The sequence below is a fragment of the Halichoeres trimaculatus genome, unplaced genomic scaffold (genome assembly GCF_033239565.1).
Source record: "Halichoeres trimaculatus isolate MK-OKI-2021-1 unplaced genomic scaffold, fHalTri1.1 fHalTri1_scaffold_24, whole genome shotgun sequence".
In the NCBI taxonomy this organism is placed as follows: Eukaryota; Metazoa; Chordata; class Actinopteri; order Labriformes; family Labridae; genus Halichoeres; species Halichoeres trimaculatus.
Window position 1 is genome coordinate 3,975,760 of NW_027437202.1, and position 25,392 is coordinate 4,001,151.

At 41.7% G+C, this 25,392-nt stretch overlaps 3 protein-coding genes across 3 annotated transcripts; 1 reads left to right on the forward strand and 2 right to left on the reverse strand.

The window, feature by feature from the left end:
- Window positions 1-2,360: 2,360 nt before the first annotated feature.
- txndc16 (thioredoxin domain containing 16) lies at window positions 2,361-8,726 on the reverse strand. Its single transcript, XM_074664226.1, has 20 exons — window positions 8,372-8,726; window positions 8,012-8,187; window positions 7,840-7,922; window positions 7,686-7,759; window positions 7,379-7,453; window positions 7,157-7,278; window positions 6,940-7,030; window positions 6,678-6,837; window positions 6,421-6,590; window positions 6,261-6,321; window positions 6,044-6,179; window positions 5,812-5,958; window positions 5,658-5,717; window positions 5,390-5,585; window positions 5,182-5,306; window positions 5,011-5,095; window positions 4,780-4,921; window positions 4,199-4,386; window positions 3,867-4,057; window positions 2,361-2,858 (listed from the first exon to the last, which is right to left on the reverse strand). The coding sequence occupies exons 2-20, from the start codon at window positions 8,166-8,168 to the stop codon at window positions 2,629-2,631; spliced, it is 2,493 nt and encodes an 830-aa protein (XP_074520327.1). The 5' UTR covers window positions 8,169-8,187; window positions 8,372-8,726; the 3' UTR covers window positions 2,361-2,628.
- Window positions 8,727-9,372: 646 nt separating this feature from the next.
- On the forward strand, window positions 9,373-17,683 carry gpr137c (G protein-coupled receptor 137c). Its single transcript, XM_074664227.1, has 8 exons — window positions 9,373-10,076; window positions 12,648-12,697; window positions 12,794-12,901; window positions 12,994-13,132; window positions 13,354-13,503; window positions 13,813-13,938; window positions 14,027-14,151; window positions 14,235-17,683. Exons 1-8 carry the CDS (start codon window positions 9,702-9,704, stop codon window positions 14,518-14,520), a joined length of 1,359 nt encoding a protein of 452 aa, XP_074520328.1. The 5' UTR covers window positions 9,373-9,701; the 3' UTR covers window positions 14,521-17,683.
- Window positions 17,684-17,766: 83 nt separating this feature from the next.
- acp2 (acid phosphatase 2, lysosomal) lies at window positions 17,767-23,862 on the reverse strand. Its single transcript, XM_074664228.1, has 13 exons — window positions 23,683-23,862; window positions 21,795-21,890; window positions 21,626-21,712; window positions 21,386-21,446; window positions 21,211-21,302; window positions 21,035-21,133; window positions 20,852-20,941; window positions 19,975-20,058; window positions 19,846-19,894; window positions 19,666-19,754; window positions 19,418-19,524; window positions 19,125-19,297; window positions 17,767-19,033 (listed from the first exon to the last, which is right to left on the reverse strand). The coding sequence occupies exons 1-13, from the start codon at window positions 23,770-23,772 to the stop codon at window positions 18,888-18,890; spliced, it is 1,263 nt and encodes a 420-aa protein (XP_074520329.1). The 5' UTR covers window positions 23,773-23,862; the 3' UTR covers window positions 17,767-18,887.
- Window positions 23,863-25,392: the final 1,530 nt, after the last annotated feature.

Here is a 25,392-nt window from a genome sequence, read left to right on the forward strand (position 1 = left end):
TGATTCCCCTTCTTAAGATCTAATCCTTTCTAATCACCGGCTCCAGAGGAATCCAAACAGTTACCGCAGGATGAAATCCAGCTGTATGCCACACATAAACACACGCCGCTTTGCTCAGAATTGGCTTGAAAAGGTGCATTTCTGCTCCTCTCAGAGCAGCTTTGACACTGATTGACTTAAGCAGAGCGTAAAGAAGTGGAGGCTGACTTCATGAAGGAGAAATCTACACAAAGACAGGAGTTAATTTCACTCTCTGGCTGTGATTTTGATCTGAAGTTGATCCTTTTTACTCCAAAAGCAGCTCTTGTCTCTCGTGTGTCTGTGTGTGTGGGGACACCTCTCTATCAAAACCAGATGTGATGTTTAAAGCAGTGTGTGCTCCAGTACCTCGTCTGTTGAATCAGACTGCACAAGCCCTTGACCCTCTCTTTGGACTGCTGGTTCTCCATCCTTGGACCACTTCACAGCAGACCTCCATCAACCTGTAATGAGATGCAGTTTCAAAGGAAATTCAAAACCAGCTGTTTAAACACATTCCACACCTTAACAGGTCTCATTACTTCAAGATTATCAATCTTAGTCACCTGTGCTGTGTTATAAGGCAGGGGTTCTTGAACTCTTTCACATATTGCTGTTTCCATCTGTAGACATCCTGGCTCTGTCATCCCTGGAGGTCTTGTAGCAACAAAGCAATGTGGAAAACAGATCAATGCATGGTTTATATCAAATTTAACCCCTTTTTTGTTTATATTTTTAAAATAATGGCTGAATTGTTTCTGATTTGGGGTTAGGACCCCTCTATCAGAAATCCACGACCCTCCAAGGGGCCCCAACCCCTAGTTTGGCTAGGAAAAAGTGAATTAGCCATGTGTTTATATCTACACTATGAATGCATTATACGTCTATTTTCCATTATACAAGCAGAAAACACGCAGCATTGCAAAATGTGTAACTATATAAAAGTACAGTTAGTAGTAAATACCAGAAGTCTCTAAAAATAGCTGTTTTGCGTTGTCAAAATGAACATACTGCACAAGCAAACAGAGAAAGTAGGTCAGTACAATCATGGGGAATTAGCATGTTTACAAATAGAAGCTAAACTTAATGAAAACAGTGTTTGAGAGAGCAACAAGACAGCGTCACTGCAGCGTGAAAAGCTATAAAACGTTAACATCCGCTTCAGGAGGAGTTTTAGTAAATAACACAAGGAGGCACTCAGACATGTTTAGGTTTAGTTATGTGAGATATAAATAGTTCGTAGATAAGTAAAAAGAGTTATCTGACTTACCTTATTTACCACTTTACTCCTGTCTCCTCTGACTTGCATTAAGCGACCACAGCTACTACGCAGTTACAAACATAGCTAACCGTGATGTTTCAACGCAGTAACGGTTGAAAACATTAGCCTTTGCCGCTAATTTACACATTTCCTTGATTCAATTTTTGTTACCAAGATATACGTACGGGCGAAACTTTAAAAATAAATGTATTTTCCTGTCTTTAACTTAATATTTGACTGTAGACGATGAATGTATACGGAAAGGACTTTCCAATAAACCCTAATTGGCAGTTGAGTTACGTCACATACGCACGTGAGGGGCTGCGTGAATCTACTAACAAACTGTAATACCACATTTGACCACACATACCAGCCGTTCAATTGAGGGGGCGCTGTTTCACCTTTGATGAAAACCTGCGTAGACGTTGGTCGAAAAAACGACTTAATTTCATGGTTTATATTAAATGTATACAAATAATAACCGATATTTTCACTTTACACCGACAGCTCCGGACTAACACCTCATTTATTCTTCGTACGATGTCGAAAAAATAAAAAAAATAAATTTTAATAATGAGAAAAAAATGATTTTTGTTGAGTTTGCAAAATCAGATACATTTGAATATGTTAAAATTAATTCAAGCAGAAAAAAAGTAAGTAAAACTAACTGAAAAAACACACAATTGATAGCCAAAAATGTAGACTCCAATGTCACATTGAATACCTAATTAAAGCTTAGTTATCATCAAAACAGGGACATTAATTTGACTATTTGAGGCTTTAAATTTACATATGATCCTTCAAGTCACAACCTAGAATTCAAAACCCCTCCAAAAACTGTCAGTGTATGGTTTACATTATACGCTCCCTTTTAGCAGAAATTAACTGAATGCAGAAACCACAGTTAAACCCACCATGGTAATTTAAACAGAGAAGTATCAGGAAGCTACGTTCATCCCAAAGCAGGTGGTTGAATGATGGGAAGAATAAATGGAAGGAATTTCCTGGACGTAGATATCTTTTCCCAGAAGTCATTGCAATTTTCACGCATTGAATGATTACATATTTGATGACGATATTGGCAGTGCTTGCACCCATTGGGATCCTGCTTTTCAAATCCAATTTATATCTTATTTATAATGACTTTTTATTTATTTTTCACTTGCAATTGAAAGCTGATGTGACCTGATTATCAAAGAACGGCTTGGTGGAGACAGAAAGTAAAAATTTATGAATGTAGTATTTATTATTCCAGTGTTGACAGTGCATTTAAAAAAAAAACAAAGTATAAAAGAAGGTAGTTAAATCATGTATTTACAAATTTCACGTCATAAAAAAAGCTCATCCAGTTATAGTTCTGAGTGAATGTTAGCGTTGTTCTCCTGAGAAGGAAACCTGGAGGAGGAATCTGTTGCTTCGTCTTCAACAATATGTCCCTCCTCACTCCCCTCATCTTCATCCACATAATCTTCATCTGCAGGAGTTTGCTGCTGGGCGGAGTCAGGTTCCTGCGTGTCCATGATTTTCAGGAAGTCGTAGAAAACAGAATTGGGAGGCCAGCTGTCGTCACCCAATGTCCCTGTGGAGACAGACCAAGACCTCTGATTAGGATGTGCAATTCAATAAAAATGACCCTGACCTTCAATCATTTATATCTGGCTGGCATGAGTGATATTGTTACAACTGATTCAAGTATTCAAGATGTTGAAACTTCTGAATAGGTTGCAGGCCTCCTTTCTCTTCCCAAGAGAGTGGATGGAATGTGCTAGATGACAATCCTTGTGTTTAGCTACACAGAGACATGTCGCAGCACGGGCTGCGCCTCATCTCAGCCCACACCTATACAAACTACAGGGGTCAAAAGGTCAAGAGTTAATGGCTCCAGACAGCCATGGCTTAAGCCTCAGCAATCATCGCCTGCATTTCAAGACCCTTTTACGTTTATGTAGCTGCTTGACTTAATAAGACAGAACTTTACATTCCTCAGGCGTGGACGCCATGAGGTCTCATCTTGTAACACCGGGTGAACTGCTTCGTCTGTGTTTGTCACCCATCTGCTGCTTTGGGAAATTGTGTGGAAAAGCCAACCTGATGTAAATGAGTGTGAGTGATCACCTGTGGAGACGTGATCAGCTGGGAAAAACACATCCAGATGCAGACTCACTTAAGCAGCAGGTGTTTAGACAACATTAGTGAAGCAAAGGGAAAAGGAGTAATTCTAAAGACATGCAACAAAAGGAGGTGGATCTAATTTCTCTGCTAATCCTGTCCTCGAGATTCTTTTTTCACAGCTTTCTTTCAGCTCAGTAATCTACAGCTTACTGTGAAGCTTTGCTGAAGAAGAAATGTAAGCAAAAGCTCTGCGTAGTGTAAAATGCTTTGTTGGAATCTAACAGAGGCAGCTGTGACAGTTTGGACAAACTACATGTGTAAGAATAGTCTGAATTATTGCTGGTCTGTTTTTTCCTTTGGAGACCATAAAGAGTTGTCAAGTGTTTTAATAGCAGCAAATACTGCTCGTGTTTTATTTTGAGAAAAATAAAAAAATGACGCTAAACTTCACTGTGTAAAATCTCCTCCTCTTTACCTGCTGGGGTCTCCTCCCCATCCTCCACCTGCTGCAGCCACTGCAAGACAGAGGGAGCTGTGACAGGGGTGTGAGGAGGGAACTGATAGATTTCATCTCCAGAGGGCAGATGTGTGAGGACCAGAGCAGGAAGAGGAGGCATAGAGCCCAGGTAAGACCCCAGGACGGACATACCAGCTGGGGTGCGTCCTCTGAAACACAAGATGTTTCATGTTGAAAAAGAAATCAATATGATCTAAAAATAACGTAAAGATGATGGATGAAGCTGTGAGTAAAGGTCTGTTTTGATGAACGACTGGAGCACTGGTGGTTCTGGTGATTGATGGACTTACAGGTGGATCCAGCAGGCCAGGTATGGCTCCATCCTCCCTGCTCCCAGCTCCAACACTCCTCTCATCTCCTCCACCAGAGCCTGATTCTGCCTCCGCCCGATCTCATCTTCCTCTTCTCCCACAAACAGAAGAAGCAGGGCTTTACCCAAAGAGAGGAAAGCTGGAAGGTTTTCCACTGTGAGCTCAGGCTGGAGATAAACGGAGACACAGCTTCAACTATCACTTCAGTATCAGCTTTGAGAAATAACAACAGTGCCCCCAAGTGGACAACTTCAGTACTTTTTTGAATTTTCTATAGATAGATGAGGAAAAACTCCTCCAGATGCTAAACATTTAAGCTGAGCGCGTCAGGATCCAGCAGTTTTATAAACACTCCAATGAGCTGAACTTGTGATAGCGCTCTCCGTTTCCACATCCCTGCTTCGTATTTGTTTAAAGTGGCCAATGTAAACTCAGACATGACACACCACTCTGACCTTGGATGCTATGGAAACAGCGTCCAAACTCACTGCAAACTGTTCCACCTTGATTTTAGAGAAAAAGTGTTGTCATATAGTAGTGGCTCTCTAGGTTTTGATTACCAGTGGATGCAGCAGTGAAGATCTGACATGTGAGAGCAGCTGTTTGACAGAAGTAGGCACAGGCAGCGTGAAGGGATGAGTGTTTGTCCTCCAGGAGGGGAACACAAACACAGCAGGAAGGCTCACCCTGTGCTCTGCAGCCCTGTGAAGACAAATAGTGTTTCAGACACCAAAGGACTCAGAGTGATGCTGAGTGGTGCAGGGTGGTGTGACTGATTTCAAAGCTGATACCATTTCTCTGCTAGCTCATCTGTCAGAACACCGGTCAGCACCTCTCCTCTCAGGGACTTTGCTGCTTCAGAGAAGACTGAAACACCTGATGAGACAGAGAGCATCACTGTTACATCACCGTACAACAAAACGCCCACTGGTTACAGCTGCATCCTGTCAAGTGATGAATACCTGCGTCTGTTTGCGTCTTGAAAAGCCCCAGCACTCTGTTGGGTTTGAAGCCTGCAAGCTTAGGCTCAAGGAATGATTTTACTTCCTTTGAGGTGGACAGTCGTGCTGGAGAAGCCAGACTGCTCCTGAAGGGAGAACAAACAAATAAGCATGCAACACAACAGATGTGCTGAACACTTATAGAAAATGAAGTTGGAACACATCGTACAGTGTGATGAAGCGATGCAGCGCCTCCGTCTCAAACATCCCCTTGTAGTACTGAGCTGGCTCCTGAGGCCGGAGTATCAGGATGGTGGGGAAGTCTGTGACTGGTTGGAATGGGAGTGGGAGGGAGCCGCCTGTCTGAGCGGCGCAGAGGTCGGTCCACTCGTCACATTCAACTGCACTCATCTGGACCTCGGAATCTGAAGAGATTAGAGAATCAAGTTAAAGGATGTGAGGTGAAAAGTGAATTTAATAAAGAACACACACATTACCTGTGAGTCTCTTTGAAACTTCAACAAAGGAGCTGAGAACAACTGTGGAAACACTATCCCCTGGTGGACAAAACAAAAAACTGCAATTAATTAAAACCTGATCCCTTTGCATCCTCTGCTTTATTTAACAAAAAAAAAAGTTTGTGAGTTTTACATTTGAGGTAGAAGAGCGCCACTGTCAGGCTGCTTTGAGCCACTACAGTGTGAAAGTTTTCAGAGGTCAGCTGGGTAATTGAGTCCAGGTCCTGCAAGTTCCAACGATTGTCGTAGACAGAAGCTGCGATTTCATCGTCCAGTTCATCTAGAAGCAAATTTAAAAAACACAGATTAACCTATTTTTCCTGTTATCTCTCTGCTTTCACTTTCTCTTTTTTTTTTAAACCCACAAAAATGTGAATCCTCCTCCTGGTCCTCCTCCATCCCCTCAGCCTCCTCTCCTTCCTCGTCCTCCTTCTCTTGGCTTGTGAAGATCTCCAACACCTCATCCAGATTGTGTAGAGTCAAGTATTTCACAACTGAGCTCTGCAAACACACACAAAAAGTTACACACCCGGGTTAAAAAAAACAACTTGTACTTAAAGAGTCTGCATGTGACTATCATACCTTTCCAGGGAGCCTGTAAGCAGCGTTGTATTCATCTGGGGTTTTTACTGCAGGACTCTGTCTGATAACAAAGAGAAAAACACACAAAACATGTCCATGAAGATGTAATTAACAGATACAGAACATGCACTTTAGATGAAATGTGCGTGTGTGCTTTTACCTGTGCACAAGCACCAGCAGAGCAAGGCCTCTCAGCCTCCAGGCCAGAGTGGTGGCTGTCTCCCGGTCCAGGTGCTCAGTAGCTGGGTGAGCGAACAAGAAGACCTGAGGGGTCTGCTGGTATGGGAACACAGGCAGCTGGACTGAGGAGGGGTCTTCATACACTTCAGACTGTTAGAGGAGAGGCTGATTCAGTTTAATATGACTTTTTTTGGTGCATTCAATATGTTTGAGAGCTGCTCTGAATCTCTGACATACCACCAATGGAGCCTCCATGACCTGCAGGAAGGTGTGGAGACTGAGGGTGGAGACGGGTTTCCTCATACGAGTCACAGGGCAGCGCTCAGAGGCAGATGAAGTCCTGTGAAGTCTGCAGTGGAGGAACCAGACCTGAGACGAGTGGAATAGCTCATCAGCACTGAAAGACAAACAAAGAGGGAGAGAAAGGAGCAGTAAATACAACTTTCTCCTCAGTTTAGAGGGCGTCAACTCTGTTGGAGTGAAGTAAGGAGAGGTTTACCCAAGATGCTTTAGAACTGGACCTCCTGTAATGAGGATGAACTGGTATTTGGATCCGTACACATACGCTGTCTCCATCATGGATCTGTGCTCTGAAGTAATATAATCATCAGACAATCACCAATCTGTGATTTCCTCAGCTGGCACAGTCAACTAATCAGTCTTTGAACACATCAGGGAGATATCATCTTGACTCTCTCACTGTCTCTACTCTTTACCTTGAGTTCCCAGACTGCTGACGTAGCCCAACACTAGATCCTTCTTCCCTTTAGACGCCTTCTCCATAGCCACGAGGTCGGCGTCTGTGTGGACGTATTTCACTTCTTCACGGAGGATGGCGCTGATGGAGAACACAGACAACACATTAATGTTAAAGCCACAGATATTTTTCTCAATTCCTCCCAAAGCTGTTAACGTCCAAGTGAGTGCTAATTACTTACAACAGGACTTCAGAAACAATGGAGTTGACGTCAAAGACGGTGTCCAGATCAAAGGCCAGGAACTCCCTTCCACCCCTGACAGAAAGAAAGACAGACAGACGGAGGTGGTGTCACTATAAAAGGGTTGTTTGTTGTAAACAAAGGTTGAAAACTTTACTTAAACTGGCACAAGAGTCCTAAAACTTTCTATAATCATTAGCATCTACTTCAAAATAACACAAAAATCTGTTTCCTGTTTGGTCAGGAAGTTAAATATGTAATAACACTTGTCTTATTATCTCTAAATTTTTTTTTACTGTGTGCATACCTGAAGAGGAAAGCTGTGTTCAGTGCCCTCTCCTCTGTGCAGTATGTTTGCACCAACTCTTTGTCACAGTTTACCTGAAATGAAAGCACAAACAAGTTGTGTTAAGACTTATTTTGACAGCTGAAGCAGTTTAGGCTATAAGGGCTAAAGCTACCTTTCCAACCAGTACTCCATAATCCTGCAGGGCTTCAGCTGATTTCTCCAACTCCAGCAAGAAGAGCGACACAGTGGGTGAGACTGGAGACAGATAGAGGGTTATTTTGTGTCGCAGTTTATAAAGACTTGAGATCTTAGATGATAAGTATGTAAAAACTCATTCAGCTTACCCTGATGCTCAAAATAAATAAACATCATCTTCCCAGAGTGCAGCTTCTCATAGAAGTCTGCTGCTGTGTATTCAATCAGGTCGGACGTGTTTGCCTTTTCAGTGCATCCTCCTGACCGCATCCACAGAAGGAGGACAGCACAACACATCCACATCATGAAGCAGAGGCTGGGCTCTCTAAGGGCAGAAACACTGTTTTGTTCAAAAACACTATGCTTTGGGGTGTCCACATGTTTTCAAGAGGGGGGAGTGTGGCAAGAAATATAAAGTACATGCTTCAAATGTGTTAGATTCTGGCATAAACAAACACATTCTGTACAAAATAAGCATGCAGTGAGGACGAAGACACAAGCTGAGTTACCTGTGAGAGTCGAGGTAGGGTTAAAGTTCAACTCTTGTCCTTCCAAAAGGCACAAACCTTTTAGAGTTGAATGAATGTGAGCATTTTGACTCTGTTTCAGAGCAGCAGCTCGTCCTGGATGGTCGTACAAGATGAAAAGCTCGAATGTAGCTTTAAGTGGCTAAATACTGCTAGCATCTGTACATTTAGCCGAAACATGTCGGCGTATTTTAAATTAATCAACTTTGGATCATTAACTATGAGTTTGCTATGTTATTTTTCATAAAGCTGTACAATTAAAATGCTAGGAACGTGTTTCGAAAGAGTGACGCTCCATCTTTTCCAAACTGTTAAGTTAAGACAGCACGTAATAACACTTCCTGGCACCATTTCAAAACAAAACCGTTAAAAAATATTATGAAGCTTTCAAGCTGTCCACACAGCTTTAAGTGACGCTAAATCTTTGATACTATTTGCCTTTATGATCGACGATGATAAAACATTCATATTTTCTTTTTCGTTAAGCTTTTACTCTGGTTTATTCCCTCATGCTTTTATTCTGAAAAGAATAGAGTTTTCCGTTAACGTTAGCTACCGCTTCCTAGCTTGACGTCACCGTCTGCAACTTGTTTTGATGCCCCTTTTCTATGAGAGACGCCCACGTGCTGTCACCGCCAATCAGACAAGGGGATGAGTTCGACTTGAAAAAGTAGCCAATCACAAGCGAGTAGAGGGCGGGTTTAATCGCAGCTGACATCATCATAAACCAATACAGTGAGAGTACTGTGTGGGCTGGGCGGTGGTAAAAGCCAATGGTGTGGCGGTCAAAGAAGTGGGCGTGCGACTGTCTTTCATGTAAGATATAGCACTGAAACTGTATTGTATCTGTGGTTCTAAAGGCTGCTCTGTTACTAATGTATAAGCGAAGCGTTGAGCCAAAATGGCGGCCCATGAGATGTTTGTTTCCCTTGAAATTGAGAACAAGGGGGCGGGTCTTAAACTGCATCACAGCTGATCTGGAGGTTTTCCCCCCCTTAAGTTGTTTTTTTGCAGAGAGGAGCTTTGCAGAGATTCACAGGGGGATCTTTCTGTTGTTTTCTTTCTCCCCTCTGAAATTTCTAATCTGGCGATTTTTTTAAACAAGACATTTTTATTCTTCTTGTTCCTTGTATCGGATTTTAACCCCACAGCAGTTTCATTATGTCACTTCTTTTCATAATAAACTGCATTTATTGCACATTTTCACCCCGTATTTTTGTCAGGCACGGTGAATCCAGCCCAGGTCTGACCCACTTTTAGTGTTTTTTGCCCTTTGCAGCCACCAATGTGTTAGTGCGAGCCGTCAGTGGAGATGTTCTCGTCAGGAGAGGAGGTTAATTCCCATTTGTTTACCTCACTGAAGGAGTCCCATGGAGCTGCGATCTCTCCAACACTGGAGCTCAGTCTAACTACCATCTACACCGTCCTCTACTCCTTCCTGTTTGTTTTCGTCTACCTGCAGCTCTGGCTCATTTTGCATTACGGACACAAGCGCTTCAGCTACCAGAGCGTGTTTTTGTTTCTGTGTCTGCTGTGGGCAGCGCTGAGGACGACTCTCTTCTCTTTCTACTTTAAAAATGTGGTGCAGGCCAACCAGCTGCAGCCTCTGGCCTACTGGCTGCTCTACTGCTGCCCTGTTTGCCTGCAGTTCTTCACATTATGCCTCCTGAACCTCTACTTTACACAGGTAAGACTGCACTGCCTTTGTGTGTCTGAGAGGGGTGTGTGACCTGATTTCACAAAACTGCTGACTCTGCAATTTTGTTGTCATTGTATTCAACTGCTTTCAAATGTAAGCCACAGCTGAACTTCATAGACATAAATACAGCTGTGATTCTGTCCTGCAGTGTATATTGACTCCTGGATGACTGCTGTGTCCTCAATTTCTGGTACCTACATCACCCAGAGCCCTTTGGTCAAAAGCTCGGCAGGGATGATAACCCAGTTCTCGTTTCAAAAAGGCACCCACTGAACCACAAATAACTATTGTCATGAAAATTTGGTGCATTGAAATCGCAGTAGACAAAGCTCAGATAAAGGATCAGTAGGCCCAATCCAAAAAAATGCAGCTCTTGCTGTGTCTTAGGTAGGACGTATTACTTTAAATGTGTACTGTTTTTTAAGGTTTTAGCTTGGAAAATGTAGAATACACTTGTATGAATGCCTTATTGCATGGCTGTGTTGAATACTTAAGCCTGATTGGTTCGTTCTCCAAAATTTGTCAGGTCCCTGCTCACCTTATCATGGTTCTAATCAACCAAAACAACCCACTCACTAAATATTTCCTATCTATAACTCATATGTGTTAAAGTAGGTCTGATTTAATATCAAATAGTAACATTTGGTGGGGGTCCTGCTCACCCTGTTTGGGTTGCAGTTTGCTTTAACAACCCTGCTCACTATACATTACCTCTATTCCTATTCATATATGTGTAAGTACAGCATGCTAGCATGTTTCCCTTCCTCTCAAAGGAACGTGGTTATCAGGAAACAACACATATTTGTAAATGAATAGCTCCACAGTGAGCTAACTTGTAGCCTGAGTGAGGATGTGAGGCAACTAGCAGCTATACCAGGAAGTAGCACCTAGCTAAGAAATGCCCCTCACATTGCCTCTCTTAACACTTCAACTTTACGTTTTTAGTGTCTGGTGTTTTTGTCAAAGGTTTACGGTATCATTTTCTTTCCTAGCATTGCTAAAACACCACACAAGAAGCTGTTAAACCCAAAACTCTAAGTCAAGCCTGAAGTTGTTTACATGTAGTGATGACTCTGTCAGCAGCATGTCCTCATCAACAGTGAGTTCAGGGTGTGCAAGCAAGAAAGAGAGGGACACAGCTGGTCAGCCACAGTTGTTCAACACCTGCCCACTCCAAATGTCAAAGACCTGTTTGTTCAGGCTAGAAAAAAACACACACACCTACACACTTTCAGCTGGTCGCACCACACCAGTTCAGTCAGGAGTGCTTCAAAGGGAAAAACAAAGTGCATCTCGATCACATGTAAGAGTGTGTTGGAGAAAGTAAGCACATTGAACAAGCTGAGTGATTAGGTAAGGAAACCAGCAGTGTCATATGACCGCTGAATAAACATTTACCCTCATGAGCTGATCTGTGACCAGCTAAAGCATACAGACTTTACTCTCTCTGAAAACATGACTTCTGGTTCAAGTCTTTCTATCTACACTTGGAAAAAAAACATATGACTGAGGAGCTCATGATTGGATTTTCCAGCTTGTGGTTTTATGTCTGGCTGGGTCAGATCTGAGTAATAGATCTGATGCATATTTTCTGCTGCAGTCAGAAAATATGGATAACAAGACAGATACACATAAGTGAGGCCAGCACCTGACACATGTGTGGAAATACTTGAGCATAGTGTTTTTTCTGATGAGTCAGGCATGTTACATGACTCGTGATTTACTTCTCCTTTTTGGCATTTAGCTCTTGGAAATGAAGCTACGTTGCACCTCCATGTTTTGGTTCATATCTACAGTGCATAGCGTGTGTTATGTGTCAGTGTTGTGCAGGCTGGTTGCTTCATTTCTAGGTTACAAATGAACTCCTCCTGGCCTACATTTTTGCACAAAAGGCTGAGTGTATGTGTGTGTATGTTAAATGGAGCTGTGTGTATCTAAAACTCAGTGTTGACGATGTTGAGCAATTCTCAAGACCTTCGTCACCATGGCAGCGCTTGTCTGATATTCAAAAAAAGCTTGATCATCATTATGGATCAGACTCTTGACGGGTCAGGGACTCAGATAGAAATCTTGTGCATCTACATTCCAAACAGACGCTGAACCACATCACTGAGACGTGTGTACGATATTTTTTAAGGTGAGCACTCTTACCCTGAGAGGAGATAAGTAGTGACCATGAATAACATCGAGCTGTACACACGTAGAGTACACAAAATCTGGGACACTGGCCTCGACTGATCTGGTTCACTCACCTCCTGGAATGACTTTGCGATTTTGTAAAGTGTTTGCAGATTTTCATGCATAGACTGCATAAAATAGCATGTACTATAAGACACACTGGAGTCTGTTAAACCCTCTTTCACCCCTCTTCTCTCTAATCTTCTTAAAATTTTCTCATCAATTGCGTTCTGCTTGAGGGGATTTCTTAATTCATTCCTGTATGAATAAGTCATTCTTCATTCTAACCTCATTATAAGAGAAAAATGCACATAACAGGAGAGTAAATTATGTTTTCAAGTATAAATAATAATCCTTGTGCCATTTTTTCCCCTTTTTAAGGTGATGTTCAAGGCTAAAGCCAAGTATTCCCCAGAGCTCACCAAATACAAGTAACTCCCTCCCTTCTTTTTCATTCTTCTCCATGAATTTTAATCTGCTTTTGTTTATGTTTGAAGACATATTTTGACTGTTTTCTATCCCTCCAGAGTCCCTCTACGTTTGTTCTTCCTCTGCCTCAGTATATTTTTCCTGGTGGTGAACCTAACGTGTGCATTGTTGGTGCAAGGAGCTCTGGAGCGCTCCGAATCACCGAGGTAAACAAAAGACATCATTAAAAAAAAGAAGGGTTCACTCCTCCTGTTCAGTGTCTTAACTGCTTATGTGCATGGCACCTTTATGTCTGCAGTGATGGGGGCGTCAGGCATGCCGTCCTGGCTCGAGTCTTGATCAACGACAGCCTCTTCGTCCTGTGTGCCGTGTCTCTTGCTGTCTGCGTCTTCAAAATCGCCAAGATGTCCTCAGCTAATGTTTACCTAGAATCAAAGGTAGGGTTAACTTGTACTGAAGCGCAGACATGTTCATAAAGCTAAATTTATGTCCCTTAATAATTGATTGCCAGCTCAAAGTCTGTCATTTTGTAGCCGTAGAGGCCTCAGCCGTATTAGTGACTCACATCTGTGGCCCATATCTCACATTCAATTACAGGCCAGTAGCCGGCTGATACATGAGCGTGAGCTTGTAATAAGCACAGTAACTCTCCCCTCAGGGTACATCAGTGTGCCAAGCCACCGCCATCGGAGCTGTGGTGATTCTGCTGTACACATCCAGAGCCTGTTACAACCTGGTGGTGGTTGCCATGTCACCACAGGATAGACCAAGTCCTTTCAACTACGGCTGGTACAGCGTCTCAGATCAGGTGAAGTGGAAACGAGCTTTTATCTAACCAGGAACTGTGTGCTTAATGTGTGCTTAATGTGTGTGTGTGTGAGGACAATCCATCTGAGGAGATTTGGGGAAGCAATGCTTAGTGGGGTAAAGGGCTTTGTTTGGCTATAAATAACCATGTGGGTGTGGGTGTGTGTCTGTGAGTCCTGACCTACATCAGGGCTCAGGCCTTGGGATGAACCGTCTGATTTAAAGGGCTCCATCATGAGTGAGTGAAACACACCCCCATTCTTATATCTACATAATCTGACATTACAACCTTTAATGTGTCTGTAAACAGGCTGATGTACAGGAGATCAGCGGCGAAGCGTACATCGTCTTCGGGATCATTCTGTTCTTTTGGGAGCTGCTGCCAACGAGCTTAGTGGTGGTTTTCTTCAGAGTGCAGAAACCAAACCAAAACCTGGTAAATAACACGTTAAAACACTCATCTGTGTGTTTTCCTGAGCTGGAACTCTAAAAACAAACAAGCACCTCTTTTTTTAATCTCCCAGGCTCCAGGAGGGATGATCAACAGCCACAGCTTCAGCTCCAGAGCCTATTTCTTTGACAATCCTCGGCGGTATGATAGCGATGATGACCTGTCAAGAGGGATTACCAGCAGGAGTGATCGAGCTAGGTGGGCCCACATCAGCACAGGTTCATTGAAAAATCAATACCCTCTTGGATACAATTACCTAACTGCTGCTGTTCTTTCTTTAGCCTCCTTTCCACCACTCCTCAGCTGGGCACATCCAGCTGGTACGGCTCCATCCAACGCAACGGGGCCCTGACAGCTGGCATCGCGTCCGGACAGCAGCCGCCGTCTTCCACAGCTCCTCTCCTCTTCGCCTACGGGAACATCCAGACCAACCCTCACCACCATCACAACTACTACTCCACCCCACAGAACAACAACTACCACCATCACCACCACAGCAACTTCTATTCCACGCCACAGAACTATTACTGCGGCTCACAAACGTATTTTTGCACGCCACAAAACTAGACGAGGTCAAGTGTAGATTCAGAGAAAGACTGACTAACATCCTCGTCCTTAATCTGTGTGTACTGAAGTGTGGGCTGTAAACAGAAGTTTTAGCAGTGAAGCTAACACAGCTCAAAGTGCAGTGACCAAACTATTTCCTGTATGTTTTGCTCCAGTTAGCATTTATCGCTTCTAAAGCTTAACGATGACCAGATAGCATCGCTCTTAACATCCTTCCTGCCATTCCTTGTAAATTCAATCAAATTTCGCTTCTATGGAATGTCAAATACTGATAAGACTGGAGTTAAGCTAGCTGGTCTATAAAGCTAACAATGCTAAACCAACAGTTAGCATCTTAAAGATCTAATCTACACTCAGTGAGCTACTACACAAACAATTTGTGCAGTTTTAAGCAGCACATAAAACAGTTGTTTAAATTAGCATAAAGAAGCTATTGTATGCTAAAGAGGGATATTGAAGGATGCTAGGCTGCTAGCTTAATTCGCTATCATCAAAAAGAAAAAAAATTGATGATGAAAACCAAAAGTTACTCAACTACAAGGGAATATGCACATTTTAAAGTCGCTGTGACAATGAAAGCTAGCTTTCAGCTAATGCTAACAGCGTTAAACCACGACATTCTCAGTGGGAAAAAAAAGGAAATACTGAAAGATTTTCCTTCTAACACAGACTAGCTAATCTCATCTACAGTGTTTGTTCATTTTAGTGCCACAGATATAGAATGTTGTAACAACACTGTTAGCTCGTTAGCTTTAGCCATTAGCCTGCCAACCCAGCCCCACTTTACTGGAGCCTCCATTTATGTAAAATAAGCTTTTTACAACGTCCATATTTATCCGCAGAGAAAAAAACTGGTCAGTTTGTGTCACACGTATCCTCCGTATAAACTGCTTACAAAAGAATATGTGAAGTTTGATGTAGCTGCCATATTGGTGTTATTGTCCAACTCTATAGCAAAAGCTTGGTCAATACGTATATATGTAAAAAAAAAAACAATGCATCTATGAACACAATGTTGAGAACTACTCAGGCTTTAACAATGCTCAGTAACAAGAACATGACTCTGCTGTAGGGAGGAAGAAACAGCAGCTAAATCTCGGTTTCCCAACAAACGATTAGAAACGGAAACTTTGTGAGAACCCAGATTCACACGCCGTCAAAAAACATATCATAGATTCTGATCAAAGTTACAAAAGAAACAATCATGGATGAAGTACGCTAAGGATTGTGCATTAAAAAGGGTGTCTGAAATGTATTTTTGACCAAAAATTTTATCGTAATCTGATCTTTTGCAACCTGTGAGGCAACAATTTGCACTTGGAAGATGTTCACCTTCAGAGAAAAGGCTTATCCAGCCTGAATGTAGGACTTCATCTCCTACTTGTTTTATGTATTTTTCCTCGATAATCGTCCGACTATTTATCCTTTGAGAGAGGAAACAATGTGCCATCACATGTTGTCATATCGACTCGTTTCATTCCTTGAGGAGAATATTTTTGCACAAGAACTGTTTAAATGCTGTGTGTGTGTTAATCAATTCCTAATCCATGTGTGTGACGTGGTGTTGTGAGTCAGTATGTGTGTGATCTTAGAGTTTTGTATTTTATGCTTTTATACATGTTTTTTACTTTGGATTTTATTGTTTAACAGATTTTATATTTTATTTTTTATCTATTTCCATCTCCTGTGGTCGTTCATAAGCTCACACATTTTCTGAGTTTCACAACAGGCTGCGGTGGCGGGAAGTATTTCAAGTTGATGCGACTTTAAAGAGGGGTTATGTGCTGTTTTTAGGCTTTCACTGTCCAATCTTTACATGATTTGCAGCTCAAAAAATCTGTTTTACTCACACTGGTGTTTTAAATAAAGACTGTTTCAAGCAGTTTACAGACAGAATCAGGGATTTCTACAAAATTTCCGAAAGCACAACACCCCCTCTTTAAAGTCCAAGTCTGAAGGGCAAAATCTGACCTTGAGGGTGGAACTTTGACACACTTCATCTGTCCATTTCCAGTTGTTATTTATAAGCTCATACATTTTTTAAGTTTCACAACAGGCTGCGATGAAGTATTTTGAGTTGATGTGCCTTTAAAGAGGGGTTATGTGCTGTTTTTAGGCTTTCATTGTCCAATCTTCACATGATTTACAGCTCAAAAAATCTGTTTTTCTCACACTGGTGTTTTAAATAAAGACTGTTTCAAGCAGTTTACAGACAGAATCAGGGATTTCTACAAAATTTCCGAAAGCACAACAACCCCTCTTTAAAGACCAGCCTGCAGGCCAAAATCTGACCATAAGGGTGAAACTTCAACACACTTCAGCTGTCATGAAACTCAGACTGTAAATTACCTTGTAAAAACTTTGACTTCGTATGGAAAAAAAGGAAAAAAAATCTGATATTAACAAGTTTCACTTTGAGAACAACAGTGGGAATTTAACTCGTCATTTTTCGGTTTCAGAAGAACTAACATCTGCAGTGCATGCTTCTGCATCAGCGTGCAACAACTGTGTCACGTTTCCTTTCCAGGGTGATATTATTTGTGTAAAAACGTTTTTTGCTCTATCTGTGATCAAAGGCAGAGATAATCGTTTTCATGTTATGGATTGTTTTCTTCGTGGCCATACTGAATGTAACCCTGTGCGACGGATCACTAACGATGTATGCAAGAAAAGCACTACCATGTTTCGAATAAAGGCCTACTGCACTGTTTTTAAAACCAAGAAGAGCTGGGTTTGTCGACTAATCATGCTCCAAATGAGTACAGCAAATCAATGCTACCTGAGTGGAATTAAACAACCACGCACTGGGAATGAGTCCTGCAGCTGATCATGTGGACGATCCACCGCTTATTAAATTTATGGGGAACATCCGAAATTAAGTGGAGGCAGCAGCTGGCTCACAGACTGCAAAACATGACCTAATTTTGTACTTTCCTTCCTAAAACATCGAGTAAATACACAACAAAAAAGTCAAGCAGAAAAAAACAGTGTGAGAAATTTTGCACTTTTTATGTTCAATGCATCAACTTACAGGGCTTGCAATGATTGATCCTTTATTTTTTTTAAAAACAGTGATGAGCACATTCTTTAAGTCTGATCAATCACTTATTACAGCATGAAATTTAATGACACCTTTGACAAATATAAACTTTTTTAATGCCTGCATTGATTCAAACTGTGTGAGCTCTAACTCTGAAGTTCACAGTTACTGATTTTAATAAAAAGCTTTTATCTGTTAAAATAAAAAAATCATGTTTCCAAAGATTTAAAACATATGAATAAATTTGTTTCCAGTGTTAAAACATCCAATATAATTCAAATTTGATTCTTATTGACGCACACAAAAAAAGAGTAAGTTGTACATTAACTCTGCTTGCTTCCCCTTGAAGAGGTCAAAGGTCACACTCAGCTAAGCCAGCACTGAGCTGCTCCTTTAGTGTCATGCTGCTAAAGCTTGCTCCCTCTGCTTCAACGCCACCCTGCTGAATGAATCAAACGCACCTTTCCAGGATCTGTGAAATCAAAAGAAGGTGAAATCCTGTGAATACACCAGAACATAAAAATATCACCAATGTTTAAGGCATCTTGGTCATTAGGCCCCAGAGTTAACACACACACACTGTACACAGAGAGTAAAACATGATTGCTGGAGAATCAGAACACAGAAAGCAGTCTCTTCTGGCTGAGAGTTCATGTTCAGATATCAGTTCTTGTGAATTTGTTCGTTAATAGATGAACCAAATATGAAAGGTCACAGGAAAGGAGCTGTGATTGGTCGGTTTGCTTCTGTTTCCTGGGGGAGACCTGTAAACTGAGACTCAGATTGTTCAAGTTATTGTACAAACTACAAAAGGCTCTTACTTTCATCTGTCAAAAAGTGGTTTGGAAACATTTGGAAACTGGTGAAACCGGGCAGATTTTGGGTAGCGATTCGGTCGTGGAATACCTAAAGATAGTTCCTTCTTTTTTACTTGGTTCTTTGTGCTACATAATTTAAAGGACAGTCGCATTTGTCTCAAGGAAAAAAGGCTCAATTGTAAATTAAAATATGTCATAAAATCCTTTTTTTTCCTTATTGAGCATTGGCAAACCTATCTTTCTGCAGCCATATGAGTCCAAAATGCTCAGTTTAAAAGCCAGACTAAGGGTTAGACCACATCTGTTCAATCTATTTTTAAATCTTGAAATGTTCTTAAAATTTCTTCCCTCTAACCCAATAAAAAAGGGCTATTAAGCTGAAAAAAAAACAGATCCATGGCAGGTCTTCATCCCAAAAAGGTCCCTCAGCAGTTTCAGAGTTCACCATCATCGCTGCTATCCCACGACTCGAGGCTCGTCGACCTCCGAGGGAGGAGCTTATACTCCTGTCAGGACTCCTCTCCAGCCTCCTGGTTGATGACATGTTGGTACCCACGGTTGCCCATGGGCTCTTTCTGCCAGCAGATAACGCCAAGGAGAAGGGCGATGAGGAGGAAGAGGACGCAGCCGGACAGCGCCAGGCTTATGATGACTTCTGGAGGATGAAAGAGGAAGGAAGTATGATCAAAAAAAAAAAGAGGAAAAAGAAGAAGAAGAATTCTTCTTTCTGTTTCTGAAACTCTCACCTGTGTCTCTCCCATCTGGCAGCTGACACTCCTTGTCCCTGTCGTCTGAAATAGACGGCTTTGTAAGTCTCACAAAGTCCTCTAGAGGGCACTGAAGGGTGCAGCCTGGCAGCTGGACAGGGTATGGATCCACTTTGCTGTCATTCCGGTAAAACATGGACACTGAACTTGAGCTGAAACACACAAAGAGGAAGGTGTTAGAAGATAAGATCTACAATATCAGACAGTCTGATTTTATATTAAAACATGTTCTCATGGAAGTTGGAGTGTGTGTTTGAGGATGTGTGATTTACTTGTCATCATCTTTGTACAGCTCAATGATGTGGCAGGAGGCGTACGGCGGCTGTCGGCCGTTGAACACGTTTAAGCTGGCCTGGAGAGCGGTGACAGTGGTGTCGTGCTGAGAGAAACACACAAACATTCAGATGGGTAAAGATTCAGATGAGGGTAAAAATCACTGCTGCTTTGAATTAACACATCACACTGTGTTTGATTAGATCTGAAATAATCTGTCAGACGTTAGCATAGTTAGCTTGCTCACCGCTGACAGCATCATCAGTTTGAGTTTGTTTTTGGGGTCTGGGACGGCCATCTTTGAGAGATTTTTTATGATTTCACCCAACAGAACTCCTGTAAGACAAGAGATGAGATTTTATTTCAAATATCAACCAAAGCATCAAAGACAGAGTGAGGAAGCTAAAAGCAGTGCTGATAACCTCACCTCCCAGCAGCCGGCTCTTTTCTTGTTGTTTATACACTCCGAATGTTACCTAGGAACAAACACACAACCTTTGAACTCCAGATAGTTTCACCTTTTACAGAAAACTACCAATAATGCTGCTTCTTTTACCTGAAATCCAAAATCTTTGAGCAGCCGCAGCTTCTCCATGACTTCAGGAGTCACCCAGTCCGGAGCGGTCTTGTTGTGACGGGACTGAAACCGCACGGTGGGAACGGTTAAAGACACAGTTGGCCAAAAAAAGAAGGTCACAGGAGGCCTTCAGATTTAATCGGGCTGGAGTTAAGCTGACACGCCGTCTTCGTGTCCTTGATTACACTTAGTCAGCAGCTTCTTGCTGCAACTATTTCTCACATGGCTGCTGAATTAATCTGAGTGACCCTGTTTGCCCAGACTTAATAATGGGCTTACACCTGAAAACAAACTATTTTTGTGTGTTTGACTCCTTATATACGGATGTCAAGCACGAGAGCAGGTAATCAAACACAATGATTGCTCAGGCGTGTGTGTATGCTGGGTGCAGTTAAATACGGATGTGAAACTGCTGCAAGTCGCAAAGTCCTGTTCCTTAAAGGGATCATTCGCAAAAAAATAAATAAAAAAACAGTGCTAAAAAAACTGTAGGAAGCAGCTAAGGCACGGGATTAAACCAATGAAGAATTAATTATGGCAGCAAGAAATTTATAACAACTTCCCCTCTAAGTTTCAACAGAAAGTGAAAAACAGAATGTGTGACCCAGCTGCTCGGCCATACTGGCGCCTCTTCCTGGTACAGTGTGAGCTGTATTTGTCGATAAGGACTCAGTCCAGACTTCTTGGTTTTAAAAGTGACACTATAGTGTAATAAAACACGTCTTTCTTTCTCAGAGAGTGATACTTTTTAGTTTTAGTACAAATCTTAGGGAACAAAAACCTGTGCTGACGGGGTGAGAAAAAAAAACTCTGAAGTTCTTTTTGTACTTGTTGTGACTGCGTGCGTGTTCCTCACCTCGCAGAAGAGTGTGTCGTACACACTCCAGACTGACTCCACATTCGTCTTATTCAGCCCGGTTTTCTCCCTCACCAGATTGATGAAGTCCTGAGGAACATCAACAGAAAAATGGTGATAATCAAAAAGACACCTGTAAACGTTAAAGACCTGACTTTCTGTCACCAACTCTTAGAAAAGTACCTGGTATTCAGCGGTGACGTTAAGAAACTCTGGTGTGTGTTCAGTTTCATTCATCAGCTGCTGGTAGCGAGGACAGTCGGACGCTGGGTAACTGAGAAGCTACAGGTTGAGAGGAAAGGTTAGGACTCTTTCAGGTTTACATAACAACCTCTTCCTTTAAATCAACATTCACTCACTTTTTCTTCACTTTGCGGGACGGTGTGCACAGGAATCGGCTGCCAGATGAGGTTTGGATTGAAGACCTGCTGACCACTGGGCGGATAAAGGCCTGGGAAAGAGAAGAATGCAAACGTCAGCATTAGATACGAAAAAAAAGAGAAACAACAGGCGAAGGGGAAGAGGGAGCCTGACCTGCGAGGTTGGACTCTGCGCTCATCAGGGTGCGATCGTAGTCCGTGCTCCGCACCAGGACCTGAGAACAAGCCAAGAGTAATTTACACATCTGAGTGTTTGATAATAAACTGTGAAAGGCTAACTGAGGCCCTACTCTTGGAAAAGCATTATTCAATCATGGAGTATGTCCCGAGAACCCTGTTTGACACCAACGTGGAAGAGGTCCTGACTCCCTAACAGCAGAGCAGAGGGGCTTACCTCATGTCTGTCATAGGACTCGCTGAGGAATCCTGTGTACCGCTTCCTCAGGAACTGTCCCAGGTCGAAGTGTTGCTTCATTCCTTCCTGGAAGCACACACACAAACACGTTACACTTCTGAAGCCTGACAGATTTTACAGAAAGAAGGAGCAGAAAAAGTGAAGACACCTGTGACAGCTGTCCAAAGCCTTGAGGCCAGGAAGACTCTTGGTATGGGTCGGTTGGATAGGCTTTGACTGGGGACCTGTCTCCATGACGGAAAAGCTGAGAGGGAAACAGAAAACACATTAAATAACTCACCTTCAACACGCTGCTGTACCATACGCTTTAAGAAACAGTGTGTTTGATTTGAGGATGTGTTTACTGAAGCAGCAGCTGTTATATTGACTTACAGCTCATCAAACTTTAACTTTCATATCACCTGACTTCTGTTTGATCATTTCTACTTTCACCACAGCCGTCGAAGACACCCGCCAATGCTATCACCTGAGAGTTTAAAAACATTCAGCTTCTCCAGCACGAACCTTTGTTCTGCTTTTATCTGCAAGAGTGGCTGTTTCCAAACTCAGTCAGCTGATTAGCAATGATCTAGCTTCAGCGTGACAAGAGAACTTGATGGGACAACACTGATGATGCACCTAACATTCAGTCATTCTAATATTACACTACTAAATGATGATTGTTACGCTTGACATAAAATTGTTCCAATTTAGATTTTGAAACCTGAACCAAAAACAAAACAGGAAGTCATTAAGTCACTTTGAGCAAATAGAGAAGTAACGCTGTAAACCCTTCAGCTCTGTGGCCAGCCTCTCTACCAGACACCACATCATTTTCCTTTCACATAGTCTCAAGTTTCATCCCCTGAGGAAATACAGGATGTCATTGTTTGCAGTTGCCAGGGGTGAAGATAACACTGCACTGCTGCAACCAAAACAGCAGGGGACCAAAAAAGTGTGTAAACTCTATTTGGAGGCTGGATTATCCAGTTAAAACGTCTAATCTTATCTGCAGAGTGCTCCATTCATGGATATCGATGAGGTAACTTGGTAACTCTCTCTAAGAACGAGTGGAAGATGGGATTAGGCGCCCCTAATAGCAGCTGGAGAAAACTTCAGATAACGCTTGATTTCATGGTTGTACCACAGGTTATGCTATTTCAGCTCTCACATGTGTGACAGATTCCATGTCGGTGACGCTTTATACGATAAAGAACAGAGGGTGGGAAAGAGAAGCTCCTCACACAAGCAACATGAGTTTGTATTTGTTAGGAATCAGGATTAACTTGGTCACAATAAGTTGAGTGTCCCTGGCTAACCTGTGAAACATTTCTGAGAAAGTAGGTCTCATTGGTGCCCTAAAAACAGGTCCAGGGCAGGGGGATTGTGACTGTAAATACTTTGGCAGGTGCCAGTTTAACCTGTGCCTGAGTGACTGGAATCAAGGAATTACACAGACGGAATAAAATGATATTTTATGTTGGTGCAGCTGGCAAGTCACATGATAGGACGAGTTATGACAGTGACGTATGAAATCTGTTTTAACTTACTCACCTGAAGGGACTTGATTTTCAAGAAGTGTCAGCCAACCTAGTTCCTGTTTTTGTCATTACATTGCATTAATAGCAAGCTGTTTAGATTATTGGTCAACAACACTATGTTGTCATAACTTTTGGGAAACAGCTACAAAATATTTTCAGCTCATGACTTCTTGTGGTATTAGTTCACTTTAAGTTTCTAAAGCATTACAAAATTGTCGTTTCGTGATAGTGGTGTTGTTTCATGTATTGTTGATATCCACTCCAGTTACAACCAAATACAACTGTAACATTTATAACAAACTTTAAGCTACTAGCTGGATTACACACAAGCCGAATGAGCCGAAATCTATGAGTGTTACTGAAAGACTTGATTTTTCTGCAAACAAAGCCATATGTGTCAAGAAAAGAAAGGAAAAGCACAACGTATGTTAAATTTTGTATACAGTTCCGCGAGCGACTTGCAGCAGCGTTCACCGCGGCTTCCGTAGCGTTATACAAAGCTAAATTATAACTCACCACAGTCACGTATTGAAGTGTTCTTTCCGCTGCAGCTCCTCCACAAACACAGCCCACCGTCAACAGAAACAACAACGAAGCAGACACCATGTTTCCGTCTGTCTGACCTGAGGGCTAACCTACAACAGCTAACCCGAGTCAGGGGAAATAGGTTTTTCTAGCTCGGTTAGCTGTTTGAGTCACAAGGTAGACAGTTTGAAGTCAGGCATAACTGCACCGGAAATTCAAGCGTAAAATATCTATCTTGTTTTTCTTTTTAAACAAACGCATGCAGAACATAGTATATTTGGATTGATAAAAGGAGAAACTATCTTTAAGTATATTTAAAAGAAAATATCCATTAATATTGGCTATTTCGCATATTTAATTCGTGGAAATTACGTTTGCTGTTAAAGAAGCATTTTATTTTGAAGAAAACTCTCCCGCATATCGTGAGCTAGCTTGATCATAGAAGAGGGGGAACGGAAGTGACGGACACTCAGGCTCTGTGCGTACTTGTCAACAGTCCGGCATATTTCTCAGCTTTTGCAGTGTACTGTGAAAAATATTTTAAAATATTGACAAGTTATGGTGACAATTATCACGACATTTAAACTTACGTAAACATTTATAACTTAGAAAATAAACTAAAATTAATTTAAATTAAATCATTTGAAATAGGAATAAAACAGTGACTCAGATCTTTAACGACCTAAAACTGTTATCAATAAAATACAAAATGTCACAAAGCTGTGTTTTTTCTCCTGAGCTTAATTTTTATAATAAATAAATAAATAAATAAATAAATACATAAAATCATTTTGTCTTCATTTTTTCCTTTTAAATCTACATTTAGAAAAGTACGGCATTAATAAAATTGGGACCCGTATCCCCATGAACTTTCTCGTGGGTGCAGTTCTCTTCATCAGCCACTAGAGTTCAGTGTTGTTGTTTCAATCAAGTTTGCACTAACAGTTTGGATTCAAATGTACTTTTTGATAAAGGGAAATTTTCTAAATATCGAACCTCTTCATCCAAAGCTGCTTACCCATATTCATAGCATTTGGGGCTATTATGCCACCTGTGTTAAGACAGTTATGCTTAAGTCAAAGCTTAAATGTGAAACATGATGGGTTTAATTTTAAAAAACTGCTGTATAGGAGTTTACATGGAAAACCTGTGATTCTACGCTGACCTTCCTCATGACCCCTCATTTGTATGTGTTTACGAGGTGAAAAGCAGCTTTGTTGTGTGAGGATATAGCAACAATAAGCACTAAGCCAGGGTTTTACTGGGAATCTGATCTTAATCTTCCCTTTTTCATTATTCAAATGAGTCATTACATAGTAAAATGTCAAACTGGAGCTCTGGGAGATTCTTTGGAAATTCTCTGGGAAACGATTTGTGCAGGCTTGTCCGTCTCTTGGGGTTTTCACTCTGGGATTGTTTAACTAGTTGTGCCTGGAGTTGAAAATTAACCAGTGATGGAAACAATCCCAAAATATCTTCCTTCAATGGAAGCCCCGATAACAACTGTACTGTTACTTCTAGTATTTCTACGACTAAAAACTGCTTGAGGAAGTTCACTGAAGACTAAGGCAAGTTTAAGACTTGTGTAAAACCAAATTGTGAAATATCACAAGAACACAGATTCGAAAAGGAAGGTAAACAACAATTAAGTTGTAATAATGCCACGTATTTTGATAGGTTGGGGCACCTGGACTCACAAAC

What these genes read in the sequence shown, in the direction of transcription:
- txndc16 (XM_074664226.1), bottom strand. Translation starts at nt 8,168, where the DNA reads ATGATGTGGATGTGTTGTGCTGTCCTCCTTCTGTGGATGCGGTCAGGA. An exon ending in GGAGGAGGATTCACATTTTT is followed by an intron (nt 5,959 to 6,043) that starts GTGGGTTTAAAA and finishes ATTTGCTTCTAG; the next exon opens with ATGAACTGGACGATGAAATC. An exon ending in GATGAGCTAGCAGAGAAATG is followed by an intron (nt 4,922 to 5,010) that starts GTATCAGCTTTG and finishes TTGTCTTCACAG; the next exon opens with GGCTGCAGAGCACAGGGTGA.
- gpr137c (XM_074664227.1), top strand. Translation starts at nt 9,702, where the DNA reads ATGTTCTCGTCAGGAGAGGAGGTTAATTCCCATTTGTTTACCTCACTG. An exon ending in TGAACCTCTACTTTACACAG is followed by an intron (nt 10,077 to 12,647) that starts GTAAGACTGCAC and finishes CCCCTTTTTAAG; the next exon opens with GTGATGTTCAAGGCTAAAGC. An exon ending in AGCAGGAGTGATCGAGCTAG is followed by an intron (nt 14,152 to 14,234) that starts GTGGGCCCACAT and finishes TTCTTTCTTTAG; the next exon opens with CCTCCTTTCCACCACTCCTC.
- acp2 (XM_074664228.1), bottom strand. Translation starts at nt 23,772, where the DNA reads ATGGTGTCTGCTTCGTTGTTGTTTCTGTTGACGGTGGGCTGTGTTTGT. An exon ending in AGTCCTATGACAGACATGAG is followed by an intron (nt 21,447 to 21,625) that starts GTAAGCCCCTCT and finishes GCTTGTTCTCAG; the next exon opens with GTCCTGGTGCGGAGCACGGA. An exon ending in AACTGATGATGCTGTCAGCG is followed by an intron (nt 19,525 to 19,665) that starts GTGAGCAAGCTA and finishes TGTTTCTCTCAG; the next exon opens with CACGACACCACTGTCACCGC.